The 19,948-nt window shown below is 42.8% G+C and overlaps 2 protein-coding genes across 2 annotated transcripts; one reads left to right on the plus strand and one right to left on the minus strand.

The window, feature by feature from the left end:
- Window positions 1–14,639: 14,639 nt before the first annotated feature.
- LOC124411739 lies at window positions 14,640–15,489 on the plus strand. The gene is made up of 3 exons (XM_046891092.1): window positions 14,640–14,763; window positions 14,856–15,000; window positions 15,180–15,489. Exons 1-3 carry the CDS (start codon window positions 14,708–14,710, stop codon window positions 15,378–15,380), a joined length of 402 nt encoding a protein of 133 aa, XP_046747048.1. The 5' UTR covers window positions 14,640–14,707; the 3' UTR covers window positions 15,381–15,489.
- A 1,206-nt stretch (window positions 15,490–16,695) lies between these two features.
- On the minus strand, window positions 16,696–19,948 carry LOC124411736. The gene is made up of 4 exons (XM_046891086.1): window positions 19,572–19,948; window positions 18,510–19,301; window positions 18,280–18,411; window positions 16,696–18,196 (listed from the first exon to the last, which is right to left on the minus strand). The coding sequence occupies exons 1-4, from the start codon at window positions 19,912–19,914 to the stop codon at window positions 16,995–16,997; spliced, it is 2,469 nt and encodes an 822-aa protein (XP_046747042.1). The 5' UTR covers window positions 19,915–19,948; the 3' UTR covers window positions 16,696–16,994.

The following is a 19,948-nucleotide window of genomic DNA, read 5'->3' on the forward strand; positions in this document are numbered from 1 at the left end:
GATTGCGGAACGAGAAATTTTCGGCACCAAAAATGACCAGAAAAGCAAGGCTAACCCCTTTGGATTTTAGGCGAAAATTTCGACGATTTCTAAAAGTGCTGCAATCAATTTTATGGGGCACTGTTTCGACGTAATTTTGCGAGAGAAATCGATTAAGCGTAGTCCCAATACGCTGCGAGCGATAGCTGAAAAGTTACGGCCGAAAAACTCATGATTTTCATCGTCATTTCTGTGATGCTGGTCCTACGCTCTTTTTGATGTGTTTTCTGAGTTCCTGGGGGTCGAATTACTCTAGAGATGGTCATACAAATCGATTCCGAGACGAGAAATTTTCAGCTCCAAAAATGACCAGAAAAGCAAGGCTAACCCCTTTGGATTTTTGGCGAAAATTTCGACGATTTCGAAAAGTGCTGCAATCAATTTTATAGGGCACTGTTTCGACGTAATTTTGCGAGAGAAATCGATTAAGCGTAGTCCCAATACGCTGCGAGCGATAGCTGAAAAGTTACGGCCGAAAAACTCATGATTTTCATCGTCATTTCTCTGCTGCTGGTCCTACGCTCTTTTTGATGTGTTTTCTGAGTTCCTGGGGGTCGAATTACTCTAGAGATGGTCATACAAATCGATTCCGAGACGAGAAATTTTCGGCTCCAAAAATGACCAGAAAAGCAAGGCTAACCCCTTTGGATTTTTGGCGAAAATTTCGACGATTTCGAAAAGTGCTGCAATCAATTTTATGGGGCACTGTTTCGACGTAATTTTGCGAGAGGAATCGATTAAGCGTAGTCCCAATACGCTGCGAGCGATAGCTGAAAAGTTACGGCCGAAAAACTCATGATTTTCATCGTCATTTCTGTGATGCTGGTCCGACGCTCTTTTTGATGTGTTTTCTGAGTTCCTGGGGGTCGAATTACTCTAGAGATGGTCATACAAATCGATTCCGAGACGAGAAATTTTCGGCTCCAAAAATGACCAGAAAAGCAAGGCTAACCCCTTTGGATTTTTGGCGAAAATTTCGACGATTTCGAAAAGTGCCGCAATCAATTTTATAGGGCACTGTTTCGACGTAATTTTGCGAGAGAAATCGATTAAGCGTAGTCCCAATACGCTGCGAGCGATAGCTGAAAAGTTACGGCCGAAAAAGTCATGATTTTCATCGTCATTTCTCTGCTGCTGGTCCTACGCTCTTTTTGATGTGTTTTCTGAGTTCCTGGGGGTCGAATTACTCTAGAGATGGTCATACAAATCGATTCCGAGACGAGAAATTTTCGGCTCCAAAAATGATCAGAAAAGCAAGGCTAACCCCTTTGGATTTTTGGCGAAAATTTCGACGATTTCGAAAAGTGCTGCAATCAATTTTATGGGGCACTGTTTCGACGTAATTTTGCGAGAGGAATCGATTAATCGTAGTCCCAATACGCTGCGAGCGATAGCTGAAAAGTTACGGCCGAAAAACTCATGATTTTCATCGTCCTTTCTGTGATGCTGGTCCTACGCTCTTTTTGATGTGTTTTCTGAGTTCCTGGGGGTCGAATTACTCTAGAGGTGGTCATACAAATCGATTCCGAGACGAGAAATTTTCGGCTCCAAAAATGACCAGAAAAGCAAGGCTAACCCCTTTGGATTTTTGGCGAAAATTTCGACGATTTCGAAAAGTGCTGCAATCAATTTTATAGGGCACTGTTTCGACGTAATTTTGCGAGAGAAATCGATTAAGCGTAGTCTCAATACGCTGCGAGCGATAGCTGAAAAGTTACGGCCGAAAAACTCATGATTTTCATCGACATTTCTCTGCTGCTGGTCCTACGCTCTTTTTGATGTGTTTTCTGAGTTCCTGGGGGTCGAATTACTCTAGAGGTGGTCATACAAATCGATTCCGAGACGAGAAATTTTCGGCTCCAAAAATGACCAGAAAAGCAAGGCTAACCCCTTTGGATTTTTGGCGAAAATTTCGACGATTTCGAAAAGTGCTGCAATCAATTTTATAGGGCACTGTTTCGACGTAATTTTGCGAGAGAAATCGATTAAGCGTAGTCCCAATACGCTGCGAGCGATAGCTGAAAAGTTCCGGCCGAAAAACTCATGATTTTCATCGTCATTTCTCTGCTGCTGGTCCTACGCTCTTTTTGATGTGTTTTCTGAGTTCCTGGGGGTCGAATTACTCTAGAGATGGTCATACAAATCGATTCCGAGACGAGAAATTTTCGGCTCCAAAAATGACCAGAAAAGCAAGGCTAACCCCTTTGGATTTTTGGCGAAAATTTCGACGATTTCGAAAAGTGCTGCAATCAATTTTATAGGGCACTGTTTCGACGTAATTTTGCGAGAGAAATCGATTAAGCGTAGTCCCAATACGCTGCGAGCGATAGCTGAAAAGTTACGGCCGAAAAACTCATGATTTTCATCGTCATTTCTCTGCTGCTGGTCCTACGCTCTTTTTGATGTGTTTTCTGAGTTCCTGGGGGTCGAATTACTCTAGAGATGGTCATACAAATCGATTCCGAGACGAGAAATTTTCGGCTCCAAAAATGACCAGAAAAGCAAGGCTAACCCCTTTGGATTTTTGGCGAAAATTTCGACGATTTCGAAAAGTGCTGCAATCAATTTTATGGGGCACTGTTTCGACGTAATTTTGCGAGAGGAATCGATTAAGCGTAGTCCCAATACGCTGCGAGAGATAGCTGAAAAGTTACGGCCGAAAAACTCATGATTTTCATCGTCATTTCTGTGATGCTGGTCCTACGCTCTTTTTGATGTGTTTTCTGAGTTCCTGGGGGTCGAATTACTCTGGAGGTGGTCATACAAATCGATTTCGAGACGAGAAATTTTCGGCTCCAAAAATGACCAGAAAAGCAAGGCTAACCCCTTTGGATTTTTGGCGAAAATTTCGACGATTTCGAAAAGTGCTGCAATCAATTTTATAGGGCACTGTTTCGACGTAATTTTGCGAGAGAAATCGATTAAGCGTAGTCTCAATACGCTGCGAGCGATAGCTGAAAAGTTACGGCCGAAAAACTCATGATTTTCATCGACATTTCTCTGCTGCTGGTCCTACGCTCTTTTTGATGTGTTTTCTGAGTTCCTGGGGGTCGAATTACTCTAGAGGTGGTCATACAAATCGATTCCGAGACGAGAAATTTTCGGCTCCAAAAATGACCAGAAAAGCAAGGCTAACCCCTTTGGATTTTTGGCGAAAATTTCGACGATTTCGAAAAGTGCTGCAATCAATTTTATGGGGCACCGTTTCGACGTAATTTTGCGAGAGGAATCGATTAAGCGTAGTCCCAATACGCTGCGAGCGATAGCTGAAAAGTTACGGCCGAAAAACTCATGATTTTCATCGTCATTTCTGTGATGCTGGTCCTACGCTCTTTTTGATGTGTTTTCTGAGTTCCTGGGGGTCGAATTACTCTAGAGATGGTCATACAAATCGATTCCGAGACGAGAAATTTTCGGCTCTAAAAATGACCAGAAAAGCAAGGCTAACCCCTTTGGATTTTTGGCGAAAATTTCGACGATTTCGAAAAGTGCTGCAATCAATTTTATAGGGCACTGTTTCGACGTAATTTTGCGAGAGAAATCGATTAAGCGTAGTCCCAATACGCTGCGAGCGATAGCTGAAAAGTTACGGCCGAAAAACTCATGATTTTCATCGTCATTTCTCTGCTGCTGGTCCTACGCTCTTTTTGATGTGTTTTCTGAGTTCCTGGGGGTCGAATTACTCTAGAGATGGTCATACAAATCGATTCCGAGACGAGAAATTTTCGGCTCCAAAAATGACCAGAAAAGCAAGGCTAACCCCTTTGGATTTTTGGCGAAAATTTCGACGATTTCGAAAAGTGCTGCAATCAATTTTATGGGGCACTGTTTCGACGTAATTTTGCGAGAGGAATCGATTAAGCGTAGTCCCAATACGCTGCGAGAGATAGCTGAAAAGTTACGGCCGAAAAACTCATGATTTTCATCGTCATTTCTGTGATGCTGGTCCTACGCTCTTTTTGATGTGTTTTCTGAGTTCCTGGGGGTCGAATTACTCTAGAGGTGGTCATACAAATCGATTCCGAGACGAGAAATTTTCGGCTCCAAAAATGACCAGAAAAGCAAGGCTAACCCCTTTGGATTTTTGGCGAAAATTTCGACGATTTCGAAAAGTGCTGCAATCAATTTTATAGGGCACTGTTTCGACGTAATTTTGCGAGAGAAATCGATTAAGCGTAGTCTCAATACGCTGCGAGCGATAGCTGAAAAGTTACGGCCGAAAAACTCATGATTTTCATCGACATTTCTCTGCTGCTGGTCCTACGCTCTTTTTGATGTGTTTTCTGAGTTCCTGGGGGTCGAATTACTCTAGAGGTGGTCATACAAATCGATTCCGAGACGAGAAATTTTCGGCTCCAAAAATGACCAGAAAAGCAAGGCTAACCCCTTTGGATTTTTGGCGAAAATTTCGACGATTTCGAAAAGTGCTGCAATCAATTTTATAGGGCACTGTTTCGACGTAATTTTGCGAGAGAAATCGATTAAGCGTAGTCCCAATACGCTGCGAGCGATAGCTGAAAAGTTACGGCCGAAAAACTCATGATTTTCATCGTCATTTCTCTGCTGCTGGTCCTACGCTCTTTTTGATGTGTTTTCTGAGTTCCTGGGGGTCGAATTACTCTAGAGATGGTCATACAAATCGAATCCGAGACGAGAAATTTTCGGCTCCAAAAATGACCAGAAAAGCAAGGCTAACCCCTTTGGATTTTTGGCGAAAATTTCGACGATTTCGAAAAGTGCTGCAATCAATTTTATAGGGCACTGTTTCGACGTAATTTTGCGAGAGAAATCGATTAAGCGTAGTCCCAATACGCTGCGAGCGATAGCTGAAAAGTTACGGCCGAAAAACTCATGATTTTCATCGTCATTTCTCTGCTGCTGGTCCTACGCTCTTTTTGATGTGTTTTCTGAGTTCCTGGGGGTCGAATTACTCTAGAGATGGTCATACAAATCGATTCCGAGACGAGAAATTTTCGGCTCCAAAAATGACCAGAAAAGCAAGGCTAACCCCTTTGGATTTTTGGCGAAAATTTCGACGATTTCGAAAAGTGCTGCAATCAATTTTATGGGGCACTGTTTCGACGTAATTTTGCGAGAGAAATCGATTGAGCGTAGTCCCAATACGCTGCGAGCGATAGCTGAAAAGTTACGGCCGAAAAACTCATGATTTTCATCGTCATTTCTGTGATGCTGGTCCTACGCTCTTTTTGATGTGTTTTCTGAGTTCCTGGGGGTTGAATTACTCTAGAGATGGTCATACAAATCGATTCCGAGACGAGAAATTTTCGGCTCCAAAAATGACCAGAAAAGCAAGGCTAACCCCTTTGGATTTTTGGCGAAAATTTCGACGATTTCGAAAAGTGCTGCAATCAATTTTATAGGGCACTGTTTCGACGTAATTTTGCGAGAGAAATCGATTGAGCGTAGTCCCAATACGCTGCGAGCGATAGCTGAAAAGTTACGGCCGAAAAACTCATGATTTTCATCATCATTTCTCTGCTGCTGGTCCTACGCTCTTTTTGATGTGTTTTCTGAGTTCCTGGGGGTCGAATTACTCTAGAGGTGGTCATACAAATCGATTCCGAGACGAGAAATTTTCGGCTCCAAAAATGACCAGAAAAGCAAGGCTAACCCCTTTGGATTTTTGGCGAAAATTTCGACGATTCCGAAAAGTGCTGCAATCAATTTTATAGGGCACTGTTTCGACGTAATTCTGCGAGAGAAATCGATTCAGCGTAGTCCCAATACGCTGCGAGCGATAGCTGAAAAGTTACGGCCGAAAAACTCATGATTTTCATGGTCATTTCTGTGATGCTGGTCCTACGCTCTTTTTGATGTGTTTTCTGAGTTCCTGGGGGTCGAATTACTCTAGAGATGGTCATACAAATCGATTCCGAGACGAGAAATTTTCGGCTCCAAAAATGACCAGAAAAGCAAGGCTAACCCCTTTGGATTTTTGGCGAAAATTTCGACGATTTCGAAAAGTGCTGCAATCAATTTTATAGGGCACTGTTTCGACGTAATTTTGCGAGAGAAATCGATTAAGCGTAGTCTCAATACGCTGCGAGCGATAGCTGAAAAGTTACGGCCGAAAAACTCATGATTTTCATCGACATTTCTCTGCTGCTGGTCCTACGCTCTTTTTGATGTGTTTTCTGAGTTCCTGGGGGTCGAATTACTCTAGAGGTGGTCATACAAATCGATTCCGAGACGAGAAATTTTCGGCTCCAAAAATGACCAGAAAAGCAAGGCTAACCCCTTTGGATTTTTGGCGAAAATTTCGACGATTTCGAAAAGTGCTGCAATCAATTTTATGGGGCACCGTTTCGACGTAATTTTGCGAGAGGAATCGATTAAGCGTAGTCCCAATACGCTGCGAGCGATAGCTGAAAAGTTACGGCCGAAAAACTCATGATTTTCATCGTCATTTCTGTGATGCTGGTCCTACGCTCTTTTTGATGTGTTTTCTGAGTTCCTGGGGGTCGAATTACTCTAGAGATGGTCATACAAATCGATTCCGAGACGAGAAATTTTCGGCTCTAAAAATGACCAGAAAAGCAAGGCTAACCCCTTTGGATTTTTGGCGAAAATTTCGACGATTTCGAAAAGTGCTGCAATCAATTTTATAGGGCACTGTTTCGACGTAATTTTGCGAGAGAAATCGATTAAGCGTAGTCCCAATACGCTGCGAGCGATAGCTGAAAAGTTACGGCCGAAAAACTCATGATTTTCATCGTCATTTCTCTGCTGCTGGTCCTACGCTCTTTTTGATGTGTTTTCTGAGTTCCTGGGGGTCGAATTACTCTAGAGATGGTCATACAAATCGATTCCGAGACGAGAAATTTTCGGCTCCAAAAATGACCAGAAAAGCAAGGCTAACCCCTTTGGATTTTTGGCGAAAATTTCGACGATTTCGAAAAGTGCTGCAATCAATTTTATGGGGCACTGTTTCGACGTAATTTTGCGAGAGGAATCGATTAAGCGTAGTCCCAATACGCTGCGAGAGATAGCTGAAAAGTTACGGCCGAAAAACTCATGATTTTCATCGTCATTTCTGTGATGCTGGTCCTACGCTCTTTTTGATGTGTTTTCTGAGTTCCTGGGGGTCGAATTACTCTAGAGGTGGTCATACAAATCGATTCCGAGACGAGAAATTTTCGGCTCCAAAAATGACCAGAAAAGCAAGGCTAACCCCTTTGGATTTTTGGCGAAAATTTCGACGATTTCGAAAAGTGCTGCAATCAATTTTATAGGGCACTGTTTCGACGTAATTTTGCGAGAGAAATCGATTAAGCGTAGTCTCAATACGCTGCGAGCGATAGCTGAAAAGTTACGGCCGAAAAACTCATGATTTTCATCGACATTTCTCTGCTGCTGGTCCTACGCTCTTTTTGATGTGTTTTCTGAGTTCCTGGGGGTCGAATTACTCTAGAGGTGGTCATACAAATCGATTCCGAGACGAGAAATTTTCGGCTCCAAAAATGACCAGAAAAGCAAGGCTAACCCCTTTGGATTTTTGGCGAAAATTTCGACGATTTCGAAAAGTGCTGCAATCAATTTTATAGGGCACTGTTTCGACGTAATTTTGCGAGAGAAATCGATTAAGCGTAGTCCCAATACGCTGCGAGCGATAGCTGAAAAGTTACGGCCGAAAAACTCATGATTTTCATCGTCATTTCTCTGCTGCTGGTCCTACGCTCTTTTTGATGTGTTTTCTGAGTTCCTGGGGGTCGAATTACTCTAGAGATGGTCATACAAATCGAATCCGAGACGAGAAATTTTCGGCTCCAAAAATGACCAGAAAAGCAAGGCTAACCCCTTTGGATTTTTGGCGAAAATTTCGACGATTTCGAAAAGTGCTGCAATCAATTTTATAGGGCACTGTTTCGACGTAATTTTGCGAGAGAAATCGATTAAGCGTAGTCCCAATACGCTGCGAGCGATAGCTGAAAAGTTACGGCCGAAAAACTCATGATTTTCATCGTCATTTCTCTGCTGCTGGTCCTACGCTCTTTTTGATGTGTTTTCTGAGTTCCTGGGGGTCGAATTACTCTAGAGATGGTCATACAAATCGATTCCGAGACGAGAAATTTTCGGCTCCAAAAATGACCAGAAAAGCAAGGCTAACCCCTTTGGATTTTTGGCGAAAATTTCGACGATTTCGAAAAGTGCTGCAATCAATTTTATGGGGCACTGTTTCGACGTAATTTTGCGAGAGAAATCGATTGAGCGTAGTCCCAATACGCTGCGAGCGATAGCTGAAAAGTTACGGCCGAAAAACTCATGATTTTCATCGTCATTTCTGTGATGCTGGTCCTACGCTCTTTTTGATGTGTTTTCTGAGTTCCTGGGGGTTGAATTACTCTAGAGATGGTCATACAAATCGATTCCGAGACGAGAAATTTTCGGCTCCAAAAATGACCAGAAAAGCAAGGCTAACCCCTTTGGATTTTTGGCGAAAATTTCGACGATTTCGAAAAGTGCTGCAATCAATTTTATAGGGCACTGTTTCGACGTAATTTTGCGAGAGAAATCGATTGAGCGTAGTCCCAATACGCTGCGAGCGATAGCTGAAAAGTTACGGCCGAAAAACTCATGATTTTCATCATCATTTCTCTGCTGCTGGTCCTACGCTCTTTTTGATGTGTTTTCTGAGTTCCTGGGGGTCGAATTACTCTAGAGGTGGTCATACAAATCGATTCCGAGACGAGAAATTTTCGGCTCCAAAAATGACCAGAAAAGCAAGGCTAACCCCTTTGGATTTTTGGCGAAAATTTCGACGATTCCGAAAAGTGCTGCAATCAATTTTATAGGGCACTGTTTCGACGTAATTCTGCGAGAGAAATCGATTCAGCGTAGTCCCAATACGCTGCGAGCGATAGCTGAAAAGTTACGGCCGAAAAACTCATGATTTTCATCGTCATTTCTCTGCTGCTGGTCCTACGCTCTTTTTGATGTGTTTTCTGAGTTCCTGGGGGTCGAATTACTCTAGAGATGGTCATACAAATCGATTCCGAGACGAGAAATTTTCGGCTCCAAAAATGACCAGAAAAGCAAGGCTAACCCCTTTGGATTTTTGGCGAAAATTTCGACGATTTCGAAAAGTGCTGCAATCAATTTTATGGGGCACTGTTTCGACGTAATTTTGCGAGAGGAATCGATTAAGCGTAGTCCCGATACGCTGCGAGCGATAGCTGAAAAGTTACGGCCGAAAAACTCATGATTTTCATCGTCATTTCTGTGATGCTGGTCCTACGCTCTTTTTGATGTGTTTTCTGAGTTCCTGGGGGTCGAATTACTCTAGAGATGGTCATACAAATCGATTCCGAGACGAGAAATTTTCGGCCCCAAAAATGACCAGAAAAGCAAGGCTAAGGTTCCTTTGGATTTTTGGCGAAAATTTCGACGATTTCTAAAAGTGCTGCAATCAATTTTATGGGGCACTGTTTCGACGTAATTTTGCGAGAGGAATCGATTAAGCGTAGTCCCAATACGCTGCGAGCGATAGCTGAAAAGTTACGGCCGAAAAACTCATGATTTTCATCGTCATTTCTGTGATGCTGGTCCTACGCTCTTTTTGATGTGTTTTCTGAGTTCCTGGGGGTCGAATTACTCTAGAGGTGGTCATACAAATCGATTCCGAGACGAGAAATTTTCGGCTCCAAAAATGACCAGAAAAGCAAGGCTAACCCCTTTGGATTTTTGGCGAAAATTTCGACGATTCCGAAAAGTGCTGCAATCAATTTTATAGGGCACTGTTTCGACGTAATTCTGCGAGAGAAATCGATTCAGCGTAGTCCCAATACGCTGCGAGCGATAGCTGAAAAGTTACGGCCGAAAAACTCATGATTTTCATCGTCATTTCTCTGCTGCTGGTCCTACGCTCTTTTTGATGTGTTTTCTGAGTTCCTGGGGGTCGAATTACTCTAGAGATGGTCATACAAATCGATTCCGAGACGAGAAATTTTCGGCTCCAAAAATGACCAGAAAAGCAAGGCTAACCCCTTTGGATTTTTGGCGAAAATTTCGACGATTTCGAAAAGTGCTGCAATCAATTTTATGGGGCACTGTTTCGACGTAATTTTGCGAGAGGAATCGATTAAGCGTAGTCCCGATACGCTGCGAGCGATAGCTGAAAAGTTACGGCCGAAAAACTCATGATTTTCATCGTCATTTCTGTGATGCTGGTCCTACGCTCTTTTTGATGTGTTTTCTGAGTTCCTGGGGGTCGAATTACTCTAGAGATGGTCATACAAATCGATTCCGAGACGAGAAATTTTCGGCCCCAAAAATGACCAGAAAAGCAAGGCTAAGGTTCCTTTGGATTTTTGGCGAAAATTTCGACGATTTCTAAAAGTGCTGCAATCAATTTTATGGGGCACTGTTTCGACGTAATTTTGCGAGAGGAATCGATTAAGCGTAGTCCCAATACGCTGCGAGCGATAGCTGAAAAGTTACGGCCGAAAAACTCATGATTTTCATCGTCATTTCTGTGATGCTGGTCCTACGCTCTTTTTGATGTGTTTTCTGAGTTCCTGGGGGTTGAATTACTCTAGAGATGGTAATACAAATCGATTCCGAGACGAGAAGCTTTCGGCTCCAAAAATGACCAGAAAAGCAAGGCTAACCCCTTTGGATTTTTGGCGAAAATTTCGACGATTTCGAAAAGTGCTGCAATCAATTTTATGGGGCACTGTTTCGACGTAATTTTGCGAGAGGAACCGATTAAGCGTAGTCCCAATACGCTGCGAGAGATAGCTGAATAGTTACGGCCGAAAAACTCATGATTTTCATCGTCATTTCTCTGCTGCTGGTCCTACGCTCTTTTTGATGTGTTTTCTGAGTTCCTGGGGGTCGAATTACTCTAGAGATGGTCATACAAATCGATTCCGAGACGAGAAATTTTCGGCTCCAAAAATGATCAGAAAAGCAAGGCTAACCCCTTTGGATTTTTGGCGAAAATTTCGACGATTTCGAAAATTCTGCAATCAATTTTATGGGGCACTGTTTCGACGTAATTTTGCGAGAGGAATCGATTAAACGTAGTCCCAATACGCTGCGAGAGATAGCGGAAAAGTTACGGCCGAAAAACTCATGATTTTCATCGTCATTTTTCTGCTGCTGGTCCTACGCTCTTTTTGATGTGTTTTCTGAGTTCCCGGGGGTCGATCTACTTTAGTGATGGTCATACAAATCGATTCCTAGACAAAAGCTTTCAGGCTGAAAGAAAGCATGTTTGATGCCCTGCGAAGATCTACTGAGAAATTTGACTATTTTGAAGAATGGAGCGATCAATTTTTGGATGCCCCCGTACTGACGTTATTTTGCAGGAGGAATTGATAGTGCCCATTCCGACTACACTGCGATCAATTCAATGGATCAGAAGTTACCGCCAAAAAACAAGAATTTTCAATCGGGTTTTCAGGACGGTCGGGAAGGAAAATGACAAGTTTACAGCTTTAAAGTTTTTGCCTCAATTGAGTCACAGTTTATTCAATATGTCTTAATTCTAGTACAAGTGGTGGGATATCAGTGCATAGTATTTTAACAAGGTGACATGTTACAGAATATGTAGACAAAAGGTACAATATAAAACATCCGAAGTAGAAGACCAAAAATGTTAAATGAAAATAATATTATCGTAGTTTGTTATCAAAATCAGTCAAAAATGTGTAGTTCAAAGTCTGGCCCGCATAGAGATGCAATGTACTTCTGCAGGATATGGTGTGTATGATGATGTATTGTTACTGTTTCACGTAACGTGTATTGAAGCCAACGAATATCGTATTTTTTCACCCACACGATTTTAAATGTCTTCCTTGAAACCGTTGGTAATTTCTCTGTTGTTGGGCCTCTGCTTTCCTTATATCTCTTTTGCGTTCCTGAGGGTCTAAATAATCTAGAACGGTCGATACAAATCAATTCTGACAAATATTGTATGACGAAAAATTCAATGCCTGAAAAAAGTAAGGCTCACCCCTTCGGATTTGTTCGGTCCTACATAGCCGAGTTTACTTTAGCTAGACACACTCAAGTCATAATTGTAAAATCGATGTATATCATTAAACTGGCGTATGGAATTTGCCACACCATGAGGGGATACAATCCCAGTCCCGGTTTGCCTCTACGGGTTTTTACCTTTCATAAAAAACGCGAATGAATTGTTCTAACGGGAAACTATGTAGGAGTTAATAAGCCAGGACACGTTCGACGAATTCGGGACCTCAGACTTTCCCTATTTATGACGTCTATATGGTCGCCAGACGCGTTGCCATCGACTGTCCACTAACGGTCCCACGCAGAGGGCGTGGCGAACGTGGCGTAGGCGTCTCTGGGTTTTTCCAACCCCTACCGGAGCACGCATGGAAATACCTGGCATTGCCTTCCACCCTCGTCGGTTCAGTCCTTCCTGTACCGTAACGCACACATTTTTTTGACCATCAAGTCAGTCGCCGTCAAGTTGTCAAATCGTCGGGCCGTCGTCGAGTTTGTCGTATGCCCTGAGTACACTTTGCTCTCGTACAACACTTGTAACTACGTCATTTTGCTTAGTTTGCACTCATAATTTACAGTTATTTATCAACGCATCATCAGATTAGTAGATTCACTTGTATTTATCAATTTACGCCCACAAAACCATATTTGTACGAGATATACGTTATCAGAATTTAATAAATTACGTTGTTATTTAAAACTGATTTCGTTGACAGACATTGAGAAAACAGGAGCGAATCAGGAGGATCTCATACGCTAACGTGTTATTCTAACTCGATTTTTGCTGAGAAATTTGACGATTGTGAATATAATGCTACAATCAATGTTTGGATGTACTATATGGACATAATTTTGTACCTTGTTTCCGTAGGCGTTCACCACTGTGCTGTTTTCATATACTTAACCATGCATCAATCCCACTGAAATATAATCTAGGTTATATGCGAATCACGTTTAAAGTTTGTGAACTTGCGAGGAAACTATAAAGAATAACTTCTGAATCCTCACCTGTATGTGAGAAGTCGAAGTATATCAGCGAGTAGACCCGCGCATGTCTGTCGATTGACCGCTTTGATACCCGGTCTTAGACACAGGTCTTGCAACTGTGGGTTTCGACGGGGGCCTCCTAACGTGCCAAGCCGCTAGCGTCGCTGCAATCGATGAATACATTACATTATCGAAAATGTAAACAAAACCAACATGCAGTACATCAGTCACACGCAGCCTTCGAACTTCTGGCCCTCAAACGCTGTTAAGGTTTCAAATTCACAGAGAAAAAAAATAATAATATTCAAATTTCGAACTACAAATTCAGATCCGTAATCAACGATTTCAAAGCACCCGGATACCATATTACATGAAAATACGACGATTTTTTTTATTTTGAACTACTATAATTGATCTACTATTAAAAATTTTGGAAGTCTGACCTTGGATTTGTTATCGATGACCCAAAAAACGTCCGCCTACCAATTTCTACCAAAATCGTAATATTTCTACATTTTTATATAATCTGACTACAGACTCGTGATCAGCCATCCAACAAACCGACGAGTACCAATTTTCATCAAAATCCAAATGTTTTTAGTTTATTTTCAGCTTATCGAATACGCTAAAGTTAAATTTTGCAAATCTGACTTTAGTTTCGTGATTAGCGACCCGAAAAAGCTTAAGGCACCAAATGTCATTCAATTCCGTTCATCCATTCTCAAAATACCATTTTTATTAATTTTCGGAATTTTGTTATTCTAAACAGAGCAACGGGAAGTTAAAAAGGTGAGAAACTGCAAAATGCGCGTCAATCAGAACGTGTGTGGTAAAGTGGCTTGGTTATCGGAGAAATATTTTTTTTTGCGGTAGAGCATACATGTCATCTGCCGTAAATCTGCAGCAAGCCTCTTTCGGAAGTTCAAATGTCAAGTCTTCCTACAACTGCGGACACAGAAAAATATAGTGATGTGCCAGCAGTCATGCATGCGCCCAGGTGATGGTCATTACGTGAACTTGTAACAGAATGTTACCTGGGCGTAGTAGACATGGCACTGATGTAGAATGAGCTGAAGCAGCTCCAAACCGGCTGACAATTTCTGACTAACAGTTTGTATCTACCAACAGACTCAATTTCGACTCAAATTATCTTTATATTCCCAGCGAGGCGCTGATGAAAAATATGCTGAGCATCACGTAACTATCTCTAATCGTTTTTATCAGGGAATACTTTCTTCAACGTGCAAGTTTGTCGGTTGGAGATTACGAACGCATAATCAGAAAAATAAGAATTTATTGCAGAGTTTCGAATGTGCTGAGTTAATATTGGGAATTACTGAACTGATCGTATTACTTTTTCAAACGTTGTGCATACGAAGCTGCATCCGTAGTCAGAACCGGTGACATATAAGATACCGAGATAATTGCGCGCATTGGAGTCTTTTTCATAGCTCGTTTTTCAATCTAAACAATCGAACAACCATTGTGACACTTGAGCCACAGCATGTATTGGAATAACTTCCTCGAATCAAATTACGTTAGATAAACTGTAACGCAGAATTTAACCCGGGGAGCTATCGGTGATATATAAGGTAATGCCACCTCGCTATTCCAGACTGCATCATACCGCTCGGGCCGCACATAACCGGCTGATTATCCACCTAAGACCCTTCCAAGAGCGCAAAAAATGGCCAAGTATTTCATCTTCGTCGTAACGACATTTCTCATCGTTGTATCAGCTGTGTAAGTCCGTGTCCATGTACTTTTTACAAGAATACATACACGTACATAAATGTACGTATAATTTTGAAGAACCTTTCGAATGTTATTTTCAGCCAGGCGCAAGCAGCCCAAAGTGGATGCAACTGTGCAGTCTTCCCGATGAACAGCCAAACCCCGATAATCGAGCAATCGCTGCAGTACAACGTGAGCTGTGACGAGGAAGGGGCTGAAATCTGTTCTCAACTCTGCGTCGCTCTGGTAAATGTTAAATCTATGTAAAACAACTGACGTCGGAGCTCACAATCAAAGAAATGGTCATAATTACACACGAGTCATCAGGTGAAGTCTGTGACGTTTCGCTCGAGTTGCCATTGAAAATGAGTAAGAATAAAATAAAAAATAACGTTATGACGAGATAAATTGTATTCTCAACGCAGGCTCAAGGTGCGAAGGACAAGGCACCGGCAATGATTTGTGAGAAGTTTGATTCCCGTGCGAGCAGCATCACACCTGCCGTTTTCGCGAGATCCTGCGGGAGCAAAGACGAGTGGAAGTTCACCGGGCTGAAGAGCCCGGAACCGATTTGCTGTCGTGATGGCAAGGAGTCAGCGTGCGGGGACTCGGATACTCCAATCTAGTGACAAATCTATCGCATCGTGCAATGCCCACTTTTATAGTAGCTTAGAGCGCATCTGCTTATAACACATGTATCGTTAAAACAAAAATAAACTTTATTAATGCACATTACACATGTACATGTCTATGCACGATAATATTTATAGGAGACGATGAAAATATTTACATACACAGATGGAATCGATATTATATGTGTGTGTTTGTGTGTGTATACCTTTGTAATACTCGGAAATAATATTAATTATAAAAGAAAGAGGATATGATTTTTTTAAATCAAACGCAGCTAAATTTTTTAGGATGGAAAATAAAGCATCTTATGTTAGATTTACCTGCGTTTTTTGTTTCATGTAGTACGGAAGTGCGGTACGTTGCACAGGGGATGAATCTGTGACGGATGCAACGCGTGGCTACGAATCACCTTTTGCATAATATACAGCCTGCGTGTCTTCGACGATACGGCAGAAAGCGACGAAGATAACGGGCTGCATCGATTAATTCTATTTTGCACGTCCTTATAAGATGACGATTGGCTGACGATTATCTATATAATTATCTGCTATGTTTGCATACCTAAAATGCTGCCTGGAAGCTATTCCTTATATTTGTCTTTTTTTTCGTTTTCGCTAAAAAAGAATTCTTTTCGTGGTAGTAACCGTTACTTCACCATTTTCTCATGATTATAATATGATCCTACAGCGTATATTATACATACACGCTTAATCGTAGAGATTGACCGATTCGAAAGCTAAGTCCATTCCATGTACAACTTAAATCTCCTCACTATTACACACTGTTCTTACTAAAAAATATATCATACTTCTCCAATATAGGCGTCTGTGTTAGGATGAAAAAGTAAAATGCAACTACCGTGCGAATTTATCGTGTCCCAAGAGAGGTTTGTCGCGATAAATCTGCAGGCACCTGTTCAAGTCTGAAATGAAAGTAACGTTGAATTCTCATTGACTTTCGGTTTCCTTTTCAAAATCCTAACACCTTCATGCTATCAGTTATTTAACGTTCCGCTTATATGAAATTCACTACGCAGAATATAACTATCACGCTATAAGTCTATCATAATATAAAGAGTTTAGAGAGAAAATGAGACATACGCGTGTCGTGTTCATATAATAAGTGTGCAAACTGCGATTGTATCAGGGTCGAGGGGACTTTTATGTACAAGTTGCATCTTTGTTGGAACTTAGATTTCGAAGTTCATCTGAAAACCTGGGACATACGCATAGATATATTCATTTGCTTTTTTACAGGAACCTTATAGATAGGATAACCTTCGGTACCGAATAGCAATATTCACTGCTACTTGTAATTTTCAGATTGATATCACGTACCCATTTTTTTTTTTTTGCTATACCACCAGCAAACCGGATGATTTCCTTCCATAAAATTTTTAATCTTTTACCTCGTATAGTCAACTAACATGCGTACGGTAATAATCTATATAACACGATAAAAATGAATCCTCGCCGTTGTTGGTGCACTAACGATACATCTGTGTGCGTATGTATGTACATGTCAAGGAATTAGACGAAGTATGTACACCGCGGTCTCTCGTCTCCCCTGCCAATCAATCCGCTCGTCAAGTTGCCAGTGAACGTCACTCACGGTGATCTTCGTCGTAGACCACATCGTCTTCGAGTCACACGGCGCTTGTCGTTTTCCAACACGGAAGTATCCTTCCCCTGGATGCGCAGCTGCTTGCTAAATCTATCCCTGATGCCAACGCCGTCAACTGCGAGGACCTGCTCTATGTTCCTCGAGTTGAACCGACTACGCCGAGAGCCTCGCGTGCGCCCAGAAATCCTCTCCATCTCGTCGAACTTTGCCTGCAGTCTTTGGGCGAGCTCAAAGTCCTTCTTCTCCTGCAGAAGCAGCCTCTCTATCCGCCGCTGCTCTCGTACCTCTTCATCTTCATCCTCTTCTTCCTCCGCTTCTTCTTCTAGGTCTGAACATTGCATTTCAGACGCTTGGTGGGATTTCGTCGTCGTAGTTTTTTCGCCTTTCAACTCTCCGCCGCTTCTGGTCGAGGTTCTTGTCGACTTTCTGCTGCCGTAGATCGCAACCGTCTCAACCACAGACTCCGAATCAACCTGCGACTCGGTGTCCTCGTCCTCGGACCTGGTACACCTAGCTTTCTTCAGCTGGCCACCAAGCCTCGCGTTGGTCGTTTGCTTTGCAGCTGACCTAGTCGTCTCTGTGAGCGGTTTTCGTACGGTTGCACTCTTTTTCTCGGCAGCCGTGCAACGTTGCTTCTCAGGAGATTCCGCGTTTTGCAGTTTACTCTTAACGCCGCGGGACATCTTCCGTTTTTTTATCCTCTCGGCAATATTTTCGACGGCGTCGTTGGGGCCGTCCGGCGGGAGAGACCAAGAATTGTTACGGGAGGAATTTGAACTTGACGCCTCGTCTCCAGAGTTGTTTGTTTTTTGGTCCGTGTTCGTTTCCTCCCTGTCATTGCTGGAGGAGCAACGTTTCCTTCGTTTGAACTTTGCTGGACTGTCGTACTTTTGATGTGCCGTTGAAACTGCCACATCCTCGTCGAGGATCAACTTCTTGCTCACCTTAGTACCGTTTATTATCCTGTTTATGTTTTTTGCGTAATTTTTGTTACCGTCGTACGGAATCTCTGAGGACAAATCCAGCCTGCGGACTGTCTCTGATACCTGAGATTTTGCTAATTTGCTCGGATTTGACTGCGGCTGGTTCGGACAGTGTGATGTTGATGGCCTGCTTTCCAGTTCATCTTTCACAACGCTGCTAATCGTTGGACACTGCTCCAGTTTCAACACTTTCTTCGTTTTTCCTGAGAAACAAAATTTATTGTATATTATGGATGGAGTGTTACACAGTAAATAGTATGTGGGTAGGCACAGAGTCAAACATTACCTTTGAACGCACTGTAGGAGCATGTCGACAATTGCTTGAACTTCGATGCTAATGGAGGTTTAGGAATGGCATTTTGTACTTGTTGCAATATGGCGACAACTCTGATCAGCTTAGGGTCGATTGGGCAACCATCTGAAAACGATTTCCAACTGTGAGCCTTACGTCATTTACCACCCAGTTCTTTTTCAATTATGTGTGACGATAATTTAACATGCAGCATTAAAAATTACCTGACGTCACTCCCAGCGGTGTCCTCGGCATTGCTTTAATGGGTTTGAAATGGTGTATCTCTATGTTTATGCTGTCATGGCTGCAGCTGCTCTCTGCACTCCCTATGCGCTGGTCATCCTCACCAGTCCCCAAGCAGACCTCAACACCTAGGCTTTTCGGTTTCCTGTTCAAGACATCGCTGGGCACATGGAGCTCCTCCTTGCTCTGAGTGCCATAGATCTTGGAAGTCGAGCAGCCAGGCTTGGATGCATAGCTCTGGGCGGGAAGTGGCCTGATCTTGGTCGCGACTTGGTGTTTGGTTGACTTATTTGCAAGGCTCGTGAGCTCGTTGCACTTTGGGGATTGGAACTTTTCTGCAGGGCACTTATAGGAATTGGAAACCCCTGATTTTGTATCAGAGGCATATCTTTCTGCGCGCAGTTTAGAGATCAAAGCGATATTCGAATTCCATTCTACTCGCTCTGTCAACTTGGTCAACTCAGCCGCAGCCGTCTTGGCAATTTGCGTCTCTCTGTCGCATGCGGCTCCTCGCTCGTCGGCATGTTTTTCTCTCACCTTGACTTTGTCTCCAGTATGTCTCTTGGCCAGATCTTTAGCGACTGCGCGATCCTTGACCAACTGTGTGATATGATGCCGCTCCTCTGCCTGTATCTTACGAATCAACGCCTCGCTTGCAATTCGTTCCGCCTCTCGTAGCCGCCTTCTTTCCTCTTCTGCAAGTTGCAGTTGTGCCTCGTATTCCCGACGAATTTCACCAGCTGCGCTCAGAATTTTGTTCGTCCTCCCAAATCCTGATGAAAAAAATATAATGGACATTTGAAATTGGTTTGTTTACAAAATGGAAGTGGGAGGGGGAAATGGAGTTATTGTCAGTCACGATACATGATTACTTGTTCACATTAATACTTGAAGATAGATCGAATCAGTCGAGAGAAGCTTTAGATCCAATAGAGAAGCTTTAGAGCGAGCAGATTGCCCGAGGGAGAGAAAATTAAAACTCGACTTATGTTTGAATAAGATAGCGTTTAGAGGTTATGTTTGTTTGTGGAATCAGGACCTACCGGAATCGAGGTCAGTTTCCACGCCATCGTGCTTAGCCTGTATTTCCTTGGAGAACCTGGCCTTGATCAGCTTCCATAGCTGACCGTTGACGAGAGTATCCGACTTGGTGGCCGTCCTTAGCCAGGAACCTACTCTCACTCTGCACAGAGGACAGCTTAGGCTGTTGTGCTGTATCGTCCCGTTGAGGCACCTCAAGCAGAGACTGTGGGCACAGGGGAGGGTCACAGGTTCGATCAGGATCCCCCTGCACACGGGGCACATCAAGTCGGCAAGATTCAATTCCGCGGACGCGCGCGAAGGAAGGTCAAACAATTTTGACGTTGGTTTCAAATACGTCGCCATTTTTCCATCGCGAGTTTTTCTCTCAACTTTTTCA

This window comes from Diprion similis, chromosome 10 (assembly GCF_021155765.1).
Source record: "Diprion similis isolate iyDipSimi1 chromosome 10, iyDipSimi1.1, whole genome shotgun sequence".
NCBI lineage: Eukaryota > Metazoa > Arthropoda > Insecta > Hymenoptera > Diprionidae > Diprion > Diprion similis.

Excerpts from the sequence above, each read along its gene's own strand:
- LOC124411736 (XM_046891086.1), bottom strand. The coding sequence starts at position 19,914 with ATGGCGACGTATTTGAAACCAACGTCAAAATTGTTTGACCTTCCTTCG. Across the intron at positions 19,302-19,571 it reads GGAAACTGACCTCGATTCCG|GATTTGGGAGGACGAACAAA; the intron begins GTAGGTCCTGAT and ends TTTTTTCATCAG. Across the intron at positions 18,197-18,279 it reads CTCCTACAGTGCGTTCAAAG|GAAAAACGAAGAAAGTGTTG; the intron begins GTAATGTTTGAC and ends TTTGTTTCTCAG.
- LOC124411739 (XM_046891092.1), top strand. The coding sequence starts at position 14,708 with ATGGCCAAGTATTTCATCTTCGTCGTAACGACATTTCTCATCGTTGTA. Across the intron at positions 14,764-14,855 it reads CTCATCGTTGTATCAGCTGT|CCAGGCGCAAGCAGCCCAAA; the intron begins GTAAGTCCGTGT and ends TGTTATTTTCAG. Across the intron at positions 15,001-15,179 it reads CTCAACTCTGCGTCGCTCTG|GCTCAAGGTGCGAAGGACAA; the intron begins GTAAATGTTAAA and ends TTCTCAACGCAG.